This window comes from Pan paniscus, chromosome 10 (genome assembly GCF_029289425.2).
Source record: "Pan paniscus chromosome 10, NHGRI_mPanPan1-v2.0_pri, whole genome shotgun sequence".
Taxonomy (NCBI): Eukaryota; Metazoa; Chordata; class Mammalia; order Primates; family Hominidae; genus Pan; species Pan paniscus.
Window position 1 is genome coordinate 84,865,822 of NC_073259.2, and position 14,570 is coordinate 84,880,391.

The 14,570-nt window shown below is 34.3% G+C and overlaps 1 protein-coding gene across 4 annotated transcripts in view; it reads left to right on the forward strand.

The window, feature by feature from the left end:
• ZDHHC17 (zinc finger DHHC-type palmitoyltransferase 17) overlaps positions 1-14,570 on the forward strand; it is an 89,621-nt gene that overhangs the window by 64,120 nt on the left and 10,931 nt on the right. For all 4 annotated transcript variants that reach the window (XM_003832880.7, XM_008958352.5, XM_034936262.2 and 1 more), the window contains 2 exons: positions 201-301; positions 13,792-13,916. In XM_003832880.7, coding sequence (XP_003832928.1) covers positions 201-301; positions 13,792-13,916 — 226 coding nt within the window. The remainder of the gene's footprint in view (positions 1-200; positions 302-13,791; positions 13,917-14,570) is intronic.

The following is a 14,570-nucleotide window of genomic DNA, read 5'->3' on the forward strand; positions in this document are numbered from 1 at the left end:
AAGGAACTTCAGAATCTTGCTGAGTCTTTCAGCTGTGAACTAATTTTTATTGATGACTATGAAAAATTGAGCATCCTGAACTCTGGATTCTGGTGAAACCAATGCTTACTATACAAAATGTGTGTCATTTTCATTTAAATAAATATTCATTTTTACAATGAAATATAGAGCTCATATTTTATAAAACTTGTGTTTTACAGATCCTTTTTCGATCATTCAATGCATAGTGCATTGCCCCTTGGGATATATTTGGCAACCAAATTCTGGATGTATGTGACGTGGTTCTTCTGGTTTTGGAATGATATCCTTTGGTTATAAAGATCATACCGAAAACAAATTTTGTTCGTTATGTGAACAGATGTTTAATAATTTGACATTAGGACTGATCTACTCATTCATAATACATTAAAATAGTGTTCCTAGAAAATTTAGTAAACTAATATAAGTAATGTTTTAAAATATTTAATAGGTTGCTTTTGAAAGCTGTCTTTAATAACAGCATATAAATAATAGTAGCTATCATTTATTGAGTGTTTAAAAGGCATTTTTTGACTACTCATTTAATCCACATTTCATAAATTAGTATTGTTATCCCCCTTTTCCCCCTTTCTGTTCCATATTTTTTATTTTTATAGATTCAGGGGTTACATGTGAAGGTTTGTTGTAGGGATATGTTGTGTAATGGAGAAAAGAACAAGCATCCTCATTTCAAAAAATGGGTAAAGGACACAGACACAGACAGACATTTCTCCAAGGACATACAAGTGGCCAAACGTGAAAAAATGTTGGACATCACTGATCATCAGAGAAATGCAAATTAAAACTACAATTTCACACCAGTCAGAATAGCTATTTTTAAAAGGTCGAAAAGCAACAAGATGTCGAGGATGCAGAGGAAAAGGAACGCTGTTGGTGGGAATGTAAATGAGTACAACCTCTATGGAAAACAGTATGGCGATTTCTCAAAAAACTAAAGATAGAACTAATGGCTGGGCGCTGCATCTCACACCTGTAATTTCAGCACTTTGGGAGGTCGAGGTGAGTGGATTACGAGGTCAGGAGTTTGAACCAAGACTGGCCAATATGGTGAAACCCCATCTCTACTAAAAATACAAAAATTAGCCAGGTGTGGTGGCACGTGCCTGTATTCCCAGCTACTCAGGAGGCTGAGGCAGTAGAATTGGTTTAACCCGAGAGGCGGAGGTTGCAGTGAGCTGAGATGCGCCATTGCACTCCAGCCTGGGTGACAGAGTGAGACTATGTCTCAAAAAAAAAAAAAAAAAGAACTACCATTTGACTCAGCCATCTCCATTTTATACTTGAGAAAAATTTAGGCTTAATGAGTCTTAGTCTCTAATCAAGTTGGGATTGAAACTTGTATTTTTCTAACTAAGCATATTTTAAGCCTTTCTACCAAATGGTGATTTTTATGTTTTGGTATCAAACTATTTTCGCTAAATATTTTTTTAATACCACTACTTATTTTGTTGTGGTAAATAAGAGTTAATCTTCTCACCTCTTTTGCCTTCATGAAAAGGTGTTTCATCTCTTTTGCCTTCATGAAAAGCATGTAATGCTGTATTTTCACACATTTGCTAACTTGAGCAAATTAACAGTGTAGTATACTACCCTATTTAAACAAAATTTTAATTTTTTTAACCTGTTCCCCAGGTTGGAGTGCAGTGGCACAATCATGGCTCACTGCAGCTTGAACTCCTGGGCTCCAGCAATCCGTCTGCCTGAGCCTCCCAAGCAGCTGGGACTACAGGTGTGCACCACCACGACTAGCTAATATACTTTTTAAAACTAATATAATTGAAATTGTAACTGTGCCTGTGTGCCAATAAAGACAGCAAGCCAATGCCAATTTTTGATATTTTTACATAGAAAAAGTTCAGTCAGGAAGTTAGACTGATTTATTGTAATAAAGGAACATGTTTCGTAAGTGTTAATTAAATATTTTTCAAAACATTACAAAAAGTATATGATATGTTTTAAATGATATGCAGTTTTTGGTGACTTGTAACTGTTCTAAACAATTTTAGTTATTAATACCTGGTTTTGTTTCACAGCCTTGCATATCATAATATTGTATTCTTTTTATTAAGTCTCCTTGTGTTTTAGTTGAAACACAAAATGTGCTTATTTTATTTTTGAGACCTAAGGCACAGAATTGTAACTACACTTAATTCTTAATATTTTTACTGCATTATGTAATTTCAGAAAGTATAGTACCTTTAAATATTTTCTTAGTTTAAGTATCTATTGAAATTCTTCCATATGGCAGTTTTCACTAACAAATTCTAGCCTTTTATTATACTTTGACTTAAAAATTGTTCCTCAAGGATTTATTAAGCATTAGAATTGCCATATTGGAACACTTAGTATGAGTAAAACAGATCTGTTGGTTTTCATTACCTCATCTATTTTAAGCTTAGAATAAGCATTGACCTCTGAAATGACTTTAGTATTCCAGACATATTTTCTAACTTTGTGTTTCCTAAATTGGACATTAAAGTTTATGTTTGAGGAAAAAACTCAGAATCAGATCTCAAAATAATGTTAAACTGTTTCTGTACTCCTGTTATGTGTAAGTGGCAAGAAGCAGGAAAATCAGTAACTTACCAAATAATGAAAAATTAATGCTAGAGAGCATTATATAGTAAAATTTCATTTTTTTCCTTTATTCAGAGTTAGTATAAAATAGCTAAAGCTAGGGAAATAGTATAAAATAGCTAAAACTGGGAATTGAAAATAAGAGAGGCAAATTTTGAAGGAAAGACCAGAACAATCAAGTCTATTTAGCTTACCCTATTTGAATACTTCTGCCTTTAAAATAGATTAATATAGTTTTCATTTTGTAAATACATTGAATAAGTTGCATGTAAATTTTTCAAATAAAAATTGCAGTATGAGAATACCAAGTTTTATTCTTACATGTCTGTAAAGGGGAGATAATAGTAGCACTGTCTCCAAGTTCTTGAGAAAATAAACACCTGAGGACATACCTGACATGTAAAAAGTGCTAAATAAGTGCACCTTATCATTTCTGATGACTTCTAAAATCTAAGTTTATAGCCAAATTGATTTTAAATATGGATTCACAATTTTTTTTTGTTTTTGTTTTCTGTTTTTGTGTTGGGTTTTGTTTTGTTTTGTTTTATTTTGAGATGGAGTCTTGCACTGTCCCCCAGGCTAGAGTGCAATGGCATGATCTTGGCTCACTGCAACCTCTGCCTTCCGGGTTCACATGATTCTCCTGCCTCAGCCTCCCGAGTAGCTGGGATTATAGGTGCACACCACCATACTTGGTTAATTTCTTAAATTTTTAGTAGAGACGGGGTTTCACTATGTTGGCCAGACTGGTCTTGAACTCCTGACCTGGTGATCCGCCCGCCTCGGTCTTCCAAAGTGCTGGCATTACAGGCGTGAGCCACTGTGCCCGGCCTGTGGTTTTTTTTGAGACATCGTCTCACTGTGTCACACCCAGACTGGAGTGCAGTGGCACAATCATGGCTCACTGCTGCCTCAACCTCCCAGGCTCAGGTGATCCTCCCACCTCAGCCTCCTGAGAAGCTAGGACTACAGGCACAAGCCACCATGCCTGGCTAATTTGCGTATTTTTGTAGAGACTGAGTTTTGCCATGTTGCCCAGGCTAGTCTCAAACTCCTGGGCTCAAGTGGTTCTCTTGCCTCAGCCTCCCAAAGTGCTGGGATTACAAGTGTGAGCCCATGCCTAGCTCACAGTTTGTTTGAACATTTGTGTATGTGTAAATGATACTCATGGAATATGTGATGAAATCACTAATTAATTTAAATCCCAATTATGCAGAGGAAAACCGTATACTTCATGTTATAAAAGAGGGGTATCTCTAGGCCCTCTACGATTTTGGAACTATGTTTTTCTCCCAGTTTTATAAAGCCAGTAAGAGAAGCTTAAGAAACCTTTAGGAAGGGAACAGAAAAGAACACAGAGTAGGTTATAATGGAGGCACAAAGGATGTTAGACAGGAAATAGCCACAAGGCTTATAATATATGGTGCTGATTCAGGTACCTTAAGATAAAATAGCAGTTGTCCAGGATCACTTCTGATGACCTCAGGCTCCTTTCTGTTGCTTTTACCACTTTTCTTGTGCAACTCATGGCTACATATGTAATTAAAACTGATTAGACTAGTTTTGAAAACTAGAATTATAGTTGTTTTTCATTATTCACAGTAGTTCTGTGAAGTTGCTGCAAGCACTGAATTAGAAAATACTGAACCATTGTTCCTAAGAGAAATACAGAGTTAGGTTCCTATGTGGCTCTGGTCACAACAGTATTGATCATCAGTTGATCACTACATAACCTTGTTTACATGTGTTTCTGTTTTAAAAAACCTAATTTAATATGTATTGTTGATTCATTAATATTGAACTTACAGCCAACAGCACTATAGCTCATTCCTGAATGAAGCTTATCTAACACATGTATTTTTTCTGTAAAGCACATCACAGCCTCCTTGTGCTTAAGAGCGTGATAGCACTTCAGCACTGTGCTTGAGGGCCCTTTTAAACAGCAAAATCTACACAAAAGCACAACAGCGTGGCCCTAAATAGACCATGTAAAGGACACTTGTTTATAGTATGAGAACTAAAACAAGACAGAATGTTGCTTTGCTCAGCCTCAGCTGAGAATGTGCGCATTTGGTGACTCAAATTTTTCACTGTTTTGTTCATGCCCGTTGAATTCATGGCACTTTTTCAGTGCCATGAATATTGATTTTGGTGTTACAAATAAATTTTATCATGGAGGTGTGAGGATCAACTGTATAAACTTTATTTTGGTTTCCTACATAATCTGATACCCAGCTTATTAAGTTACTTAATAAGTTTTTATGGTGATAATGAATTTTACATTGATGTAAACTGTTTGTTCTAGTAAGTTCTTACTGTTCCATTCTTTGAATAATTATTTCCCCATAAAACACCTTATGTTTATTTGGTGCTTTTTGGTTTATAGTTTTTCAGATATATCATTTTACTTGGTTCTCCAAATAATTATTTGATTTTTTAAAAAAACTATACAAATCTTAATACCATTTTCTAACTGATGGAAAGACTGAGGCTCTGAGAAGTTGTTATGTCTTGCTCAAAGTCACATAGGTGGGAAATTATTAAGAGTTTGGTGTTGGATTCAGCTTTCTGGCCTGATTCAGTGTATCTTCAAATGTCCTTATATTACACTCTGAATATAATTTTAAGTTCATAAACCCTCCTGGAAAACAGTTTGGAAGCCTCTAGATTGATCTTTAAAAATACCCTTTAATCGGCCAGGCATGGTGGCTCACGCCTGTAATCCCAGCACTTTGGGAGGCCGAGGCAGGCGGATCACGAGGTCAGGAGATCGAGACCATCCTGGCTAAAATGGTGAAACCCCGTCTCTATTAAAAATACAAAAAATTAGCCGGGCATGGTGGTGGGTGCCTGTAGTCCCAGCTATTCGGGAGGCTGAGGCAGGAGAATGGCATGAACCTGGGGATGCGGAGCTTGCAGTGAGCCAAGATTGCGCCACTGCACTCCAGCCTGGGCAACAGAGCGAGACTCTGTCTCAAAAAAATAATAAATAAAAATAAATACCCTTTAATCTCTTGATCATGTGTCAGTAGATAATCAGATGTAAGAGCAAAGATTTATTTACAAGGATGTTTCTCTTCTTATTATTTATAGTAGGGGAAAAAATGAAAACAACCTGAATAGCCAATCTAAATAGGGTGAGAGTTTTATCAGTTACGCTACCTATGGAATGGTATTACATAACCACTAAAATACTTTCCTGCCTTAATGATATGGGCTCATATTTAAGATACAATAAGTGAAAAAATACTAAATTATATTTACAGAATGAAGTTTAAAATGCACAAAGGAAAAGAGCTGGAAGTGAATATGTATCATTTTAGCAGTGGTTATCTCTAGGAATTTGACTCATGACTGATTTTATTTGGTTTCTTGCATTTTTATTTATTTTTAAAAAATGTTTCTCTGACTATGCTTCTTTTATTATAATGAAACAACTCTAAAATTCACTGACATAGTATAGTCAACTGCTTATTGTGTTGACAACACTTTTGAAATATTGACAAAAGTTTATTAGAAATTTTATGTCTGAAAATAAGTAATTTTTCAATGTGGCTTTAAGTTAATTGAGCTTCTTTAAACTCAAGAAGGATATAAACTGTGCAGAATCTGGGATGATTACATATATTAAAAAATCAAGAATGTGCAGAATTAATTATCTCCCATGCATTCCCTCTTAAGCATTTTTTTCTGTAGGTTACTTGTTAGACTTCTCTGTTTTCTGTGTGTCTCTCCCAGTTTCCTTTTAATACCCTCTAAGCTTTTTAATGTCTATCTTCAGTTATCCAATCACCACTTTTCATGAATTCTAATAATATTGCTGTATATCTTTTTTTCCCACAAGAGTTTCTCTGAGGTTATTAAAGATATTCTATAATTTACATTCTCAATCATGTGCATTTGACTACTGTAAATGAAGATGGATGTGAGGGGAGGGATCAGTATCTTTTTCCCTCCATTAGAGAGGTCCTTGTTCCAGCGCACCTTTTCTTCACTCAGTTGCAGTCTCAACCTTGATGTTCATCACGTTTCCTAGCTACACTGGTTTATTGATCTGTCTGCCTATATTAACACTGTATAATCTAATTACTGTAGTTTTGTTCTTAAATTATATTGGAGCAGGGTAATTTTTCCAAGTTTGTTATTTCTCAGGAATATCTTAGCTCTTTTTGGCCTTTTTATTTTAGAATAAGCTCTTTGAGTTCCGCGAAAAGCCTTAGGCCTTTTTTTTTCTTTTTGGCAATCTTGCTGTGTTGCCCAGGCTGGAGTGCATTGGCGCAATGTCAGCTCACTGCCACCTCCACCTCCTGGGTTCAAGCAATTCTCCCACTTCAGCCTCCTAAGTAGTTGGAATTACAGGCATATACCACCATGCCTGGCTAATTTTTGTATTTTTAGTAGAAAAGGGGTTTTACCATGTTGGCCAAGCTGGTCTTTAACTCCTGAACTCAAGTGATCTACCTGCTGTGGCCTCCCAAAGTGCTGGGATTACAGGCATGAGCTACCATGTCCAGCCAGTCTTACGCCATTTTGATTGAAATTCTATTTGAGCTGTAGATTAATTTACAGAAAGTAACTACTTTTGATACTTAGACCTTTTATGTTTTTTAATGAAGTCATATAGTTTCTTATGTAGAAGTTTATATCTCTTGTTAGATTTATTTTTAAAAGAATTTTAATTTTTTTTAATTATGAATTTTTTATTTTTAATTAAAATTTCTGTTTGTGTCTGGGTTATAGAAATGTAGCTGATTAGTTATTGACAACAACCTTGCTAAAGCCTTTTATTATTTCTAATAACTTGGGGTATTTTGGATATATGACATGGGGTAATCATATGTATAAAGACTGAATTTTGTTTTTCTTTCTACTCTTTATAGCATTTAGCTCCTTTAGTGATCCTATTTTATTAGCTAGGATCTCAGTACACTGTGGAATAGACACAAAATGAGTATCCTCATTTTGTTCCTGACTTTAAAGGGTATCATCTTTAAAAGATTGACTTTAAAGGGCTAGTATTTTACCAGTGAGTGTGATTTTATAAAGTGTTTACTTGGATTTTATAAATAACCTCTCCCTCTACACCCCCCTTTTTTTTAACTTTTTGTGAATTGTTTATGTTTTTTTCTTTATGCTTTTAATATTAAATAATATATTAATAGATTTTTCTAATGTTGAACCACTTATGCATGCCTGGAGTAAACAGACATGGGCATAATGTCTTATTTTTCTCTACATTGCTGGATTAAATATGTTACTAGTTTTGCGTGTACATTTGTGAATGAAATTGTCTTATAATTTTTTTGTATTGTCTTTGTTATGTTTTGATATCAACATGATAGCCTCAAAACGGGTGGAGACTTGTTCTTTTTTTATGTTCTTTGAAAGGGTTTGGGTTAAATTGAAATTATTAACTACATGATTATTAGATTTTGTAAAATCATTTTACCTGGAATTTGCTTTATGTTAAAGAATTTTGTAATATATAGTTTATTTGACTCAATTGTATATTTATATATTTTAGTGATTTGTCCATTTCTTTTCTTTTAAAATGTGCTACATTCTCTCTTGTTTTTTAAAACTCAGCTGCTGTGCCCCCCTCTCATTCCTGGTATTAATTAGAGCTATTTTCTAATCTATTTTATTGGATTTTTCAAAGAAACAACTTTAGGTTTTATTAATCCTTTCTATTTTCACTTTCAGTATGTTCTATTTCCTTTTGTCTGCTTGTTTAGTTTTTTCTTTTTAGCTTATTAAATTGTTTAGTTTTCATTGATATTTTCTATTAGAAACATTTAAGTTTAAAAAGTAACATTTTGTATGCTACCTCAGCTGCATTCCATACAGAAGATTAAGCTTCTTAATTGGGTTGCTCAAGTCACTGTATCATTACCAAATTTTTATCTGTTTGCAGCATCATTTATTGAGCGACCTATGGTAAAATCTTCTACTGTGTTGCTATATTTGGGAGTTTCTCTTTGTGGTTCAGTCAGTTTTTTGCTTTACATATTTTGGAGTTTCATTATTAAGTATGTATAAGTTTAGAATTCTTTCTAATGAATTGAACCTTGTATCAGTATGTAGTGACTCATGGTAAAAAGCATTAGCAATGACTATTTATTTTAATTAGTATTGCTTTAAATAATTTATGGCCTTGAATTTTAGACATATCTCTTGCAAATAGCATATAGGAATAAGCAAATCCTGAAGAGTGGACACTACATTTCTGAACCAGTTTACCTTTAGATTTTGTTTATTTATCATCTCTGGTCTCCATGGGGTTTTCTTACTAGCAGCTCAGCAACACATTTAAAATGATTCAGATTTTTTTTGTTTTTTTGATACAGAGTTTTACTCTGTTGCCCAGGCTGGAGTGCAGTGGCGTGATCTTGGTTCAGGGCAACCTCTGCCTCCCAGGTTCAGGTGGCTCTTGTGCCTCAGACTCTCAAGTAGCTAGGATTACAGGCATGTGCCACCACACCTGGCTATTTTCTATTTTTAGTAGAGACAGGGTCTACAAAAACTAAAAAAATTAGCCGGGTGTGGTGGTGCATGCCTATAGTCCCAGCTACTCAGGAGGTTGAGGCAGTAGGACCCTTTGATCCTAGGAGTTCAAGACTGCAGTAAGATATGATTATGCCACTGCACTCTGGCCTGGGCAACAAAGTGAGACCTTGTCTCTGTTAAAAAAACTCTTTACTTAAGAACACATTTGTTACCATTGAGATTAAAAAACAACCAGTATGTTTCAGAGGATGTTAATCATTGTCCCTCAGATTTTCTTAATATACAGTGTGTCTTTTCAGGATGCAGTATTTAAAATGGAGGTTGTATTTGTATACTATATGTAATTTATAAAAATGAAGGTTTTCTTTTATCTGAAATTTTCTGTTAGGATCTCTGAATTCTGTTTGATGTATTTATTAATTCTGGGATAAAACTATCCATGTGTTGAATTATCTTTGTCATCTGTGTTCATACTTTTGTCTCTACTCTTTATTATTATCATTATTATTATTTTTTGAGATGGAGGTCTCACTATGTTGGCCAGGCTGGTCTTGAACTGCTGGGCTTAAGTGATCTTCTGGCTTTAGCCTCCTGAGTAGCTGGAATTATAGGTGCATGCCACCATGTCCAGTTTTTGTCTCTAATTATTGTTTTGAGTTTTCTTTTTTCCCTCATTTACTGATTGTCAGTCTTTTTATCCTCCTTGTGTTCATCTTTATAAATTTTTAGTTCATATATTGTATAATGGTTTTTGTTTGATCTCAGTCTGTTTTTTTCTAGAATCACCCTTTTCATCTGGTTCTAATTGTTTTATGATCTTATGTTTAAGCTTTTATAGGATTTATATTTTAATTTAATTATGAAGCATCTTTGGTTAATTTGCCTTTGTTCTTAATTTGTCTTTGTCCAAAATTGCGGCTGCTTTCCATACTGGGTTATTTGCTTTGTGAATGCTGTGCACATTTTTTCTGGTTTATTATTTTTGTTTTGTTTTTAAGTACACTAGCATAGTTGTTATGCCTTTTCTTTTCATCTTTCATCTTGCTCGTGATTGACCTGGGCAAATATATTCAGACTTTTATGTTTTCTCTGATATATTTTAGAGTAATCTTTGAAGTTTTTCCTGTCCTGTTTGGTACAAGGATATTGAAGTTGTATGACTGCCTTCAGTGTTACAGTTTGGCTAAATTTCTATTCATTTTTATGTAGCCTAAGAAAAAGAGAGCTCAATTGTAAATTCTTGCTGAGAAACTTGGGTTTAGCTGTCTTAAGATCTTGCTGAAAGTTTTTCCTGAGGTTTTATTCTACGCAGCCTTAGAGATAGAATGATGTCAGAATTATCCCCCACCAGCCATCCCCTCAATTTTGTTAAGTCACCTTATTAATGACAAGCCTTGGTATTTCTTGATACTTAGTGGAAGCCATGCAGTGGTATTCAGGGACTTATGTTCCTGAAGGGGTTTTCTTGACTTGTTCAAATTATCTACTCACCATTTCAATTATTTTTCTCCAATTGAGTGGGGCTGAGGAGTGGAGTATGTATTAGTCAGTTCAAGCTGCCATAATGATATACCAGAGACTAGGTGGTTTAACAACAGAAATTTGTTTTCTCACAGTTCTGGAGGCTGGTAGTTTGAGATCAGGGTGCCAGCAAGTTTGAGTTCTGCTGAGGGCAGTCTTTGTAGCTTGCAGATGATGACTTTCTTGCTGTGTTCTCACATGGTGAGGAGAAAGAGGAAGAAATCTCTCATTCTACTTTATATAAGGAAGGCCACGATCCTATTGGATTAGGCTCCCACCCTTATGACTTAATTTAGGCTTAATTGCTTCCTAAAGACCACATCTCCAGATGCAGTCAGATTGTAGGTGTTAGGGATTCAACATATGCATTGTGAGGAAACACAATTTAGTCCATAGCAAAGGGCCAGGGTGAAATGGGTGAGAATTCTCATCTACAGTTTTTCATACTGCTAGTACAGGTAGAGCAGGATTAGGAGCTACCTCAGGCAGCCTGCCTCGCCAGAATCATCATCTTTTTTGGCCTTCAGTTTTGAACTTTATGATACATGTGGTCTGTCTCCTTTCTGAAGTTGTTGCCAGTATTTTGAGAGGCACTTGGTTTGTTTGATTTACTGTTTTTAATTCATTTTGCTGAGTATTATGGTAAATAAATTTAGTGTATGAATTTCTATTTTTGAAAGAAAGCCTAGTTAGATAAATTTGTTTAAAAATAAAATGAGAGCTGCATTTCATAGCAGACATCAAGAAAACATCCAACTAGATTAAAGAATTAAATGTAAAAAATGATTCTATAAACATTTAAGTGAAAACATTGATGGTAAATACTTGTTTTATCTTTAATTGGAGGGCTGTTTAAACATAAAAGTAAAAATGTAAATTAAAACGATAAAATAGCAGGTATTTGCCTCTTAAATTGGCAGCATTTTTTCATTACTGCTAATGCAAATGTACTGATCAGTCGTGTTGTTAGTGGGGTTATAAATTGGTATATCTTGCTGGAAAATAGTATAAAAGTGTCTGTGTATATTTATATCTCAAGCCTTAAAAATGTTTATACCTAAATATATTGTTTCCATAATATTTATTGGCATAGGAAATTGTGTTGAGCACTTTGGTGAGGCCGAATAGCATAGGTCTTATGAGTCTGAGTTTTAATACTTGCTCTACCTCTAACTCACTCTGTAATCTTGGACAGTGTAGCTTCTGCTTCAGTTGTATCATCTGTAAAGTGGGGATAATAGCAGGATTTATCATAGGGTTCTTGTGCTGCTTAAATGGCACATAGTTGGTGATTAATATATTATTTTGTTAATAATTAGATACATTATGATACCAGTCATAATTAAAAATGCAGAATACCAAAATTAAAAGAAGTTTAATTCTGGGTTGTAGAGTTCTTGTTTCTGTCTTTATGCTTTTTTTAGTGCTTTCTCATTTTCTCTAATAATAAAATTAATACTGAAAACAGCCATATATTCATAGAGTGTGCCTATTTCCATTAATTTTTTTTTTTTTTTTTTTTTTCCGAGACTGAGTCTCACTCTGTTGTCCAGGCTGGAGTGCATGACGTGATCTTGGCTCACTGGAAACTCCGCCTCCCAGGTTCAAGCAATTCTCCTGCCTCAGCCCCCTCAGTAGCTGGGATTACAGGTGTGTACCACCATGCCTGGCTAATTTTTGTATTTTTAGTAGAGACAGGGTTTTGCCATGTTGGCCAGGCTGGTCTCGAATTCCTGACCTCAGGTGATCCACCCGCCTTGGCCTCCCAAAGTGCTGGGATTACAGGTGTAAGCCACTGCGTCCAGCCTATTTCAGTTAAAATTTTAAAATTAGCTCGTCTAATCTATTGCTAAAGCTAAATTCAATCTACCATTTGAAGATACCTAATTTCTTTATCATTAAAGAGCAAGGAAAGACATTTTTAAAGTTCATTCAGTATTTAATTCCTTAATATACCTTTCAAATATGTAGTCATATATTGAGCTGACCCCCTGCAAATTTAATCCAGGTCCTGAGAGTTTGACTTATTTATTTACATGTTACGTTGGCACCTTTTCAAAACTTGTGATAAATAAAAGTGCTGCCCCTGAGTAATGTCAAGCCTCAGCATTCTACACACTTTATTCTCCAGAATAAACAGCTGAAAGTTTGACTTCTTATTTACTCTCTGCTGGCTATACCGGTATATTTTGTGGAATAAGATTGGAAAAAGTTGGGGGAAAAGAGAGGATTGGAGAAAAAAGGAAAAGATAAGTCACTTTTGAATATCCAGGTGATAATAACTAATCTTTTCTTCCGTCTTTTGTTTCTCCTGTGTGTCAAGTGGCTATTGAGTGTTCTGGTATTTTCCAAACAAATATAGAATGATTTCATTCAAGAAGCTGTTCTTTTTCTATCTGTGCTTCATGAGAAATGTAAACAGTGGGTACACATGATAATGTCAAAAAGTCTTATGAAATTCTTGTATGATACTTGTATCTACATAAAATCTTACAAATGGTATTTGAGTATACCTGGTGTTTTGTGTCTCAGAAATGTATTGCTCTAGCGACATTGCTTTATTTTTTATAGTGTTATTTAAATTGTTTTTTGATAATTTACTTGTGTTTATACATGCCTAGTATTTCTTAACGTTTTTATGAGATAGAAAAAATGTAAACATATAAACTATTTGTTTTAAGCAAGCTTATATTTTTTCTGAAATCAATTTCAGTGTGTTCCAAAAAAAGGCAAAAGTGAGAATTTTTCTTTTTTGACTTTCCTATAGTTAAAAGCAATCTTTGAAATATACGAGTATGATATCTGTAATATTTGGTAGATGCCTAAAGATTGCAGTGCATATACATAAAGTATATGTTAATAACTTTGAACATGAGAAATCTCTTCATTTTTGTCAAAAAATTAGTCATTTAAAAATTTTCATTGACTTTTTAATATATTCACTAACTTTTAAAGTGTCAGATAAGTCTGCATGATTTAAAATTTATAAAGAAGTCACATTATTTTTACATGTAGTTATAAACATAATGCAGAACAGTTTGTATTTTTTTGACTGGTAGGTGTTTTGTAAAATTTTATAGATTATAAGTTTATATATAATAGTAATTCATTTATCATTGCTTCTTTAGATTCCTTAACCTTAGGCACATCTCAACTTTTTATTTATCCATCTTCCATTCCTTGCCAATAGTGTTGCACTTTTCTACAATTTTGGAAAATCTTGGAAATCAGATCCAGGGATTATTAAAGCAACAGAAGAGCAAAAGAAAAAGGTAGCAAAATACCAACTAAGTCACTTGTATTTAACTGCCAGATTATCAGTATTTACAGCAGACATTAGAGGACAGAGGAATTAACTATCGTTTAGAATGTAAAGAAGTTTTAAGCTAAATTGAGATTATGTATCTTTTATTTGGTGCTCATCCTTGGTGCTCTTGTGATGCCTGTCCATAACACTTCCATGACATTTTATAATTTCATGTTTCTCTCCCTTACAAGACTGCTGTGATTGCTTTGAGGGGTGAATATAGTGTCTTAAACATCTCTGTAAATCTCCAGGAAATAATTTGCATTCAGTAGATGTTTGCTGAATGACTATGTAAACTAGAAGGTTAATAAATTGGTTGATAGTGCAGGTACACCATCCCAGTAGCTAAAATATTTGTATATACCATCCAGGGCATCCCTTTCTTATAATGCAGGTAATTAGAAAACCAATTTTATAATCTAACAATGTTGTGTATTTAGAGAACTGGACTAGAAGCATTTTAGATTATTTTAAGAGCTGTTTTATTTAGTCTCTAAAAACAAGACAAATTTTGATAAGTTATTCCAGTCCACAATTGACTAAGACAATGGCAGATTCTTATGGTCTAATCCCCTTTTTTCTGGGCAGCATAGAGATTGCTACCCTGTATTCTTCTTGC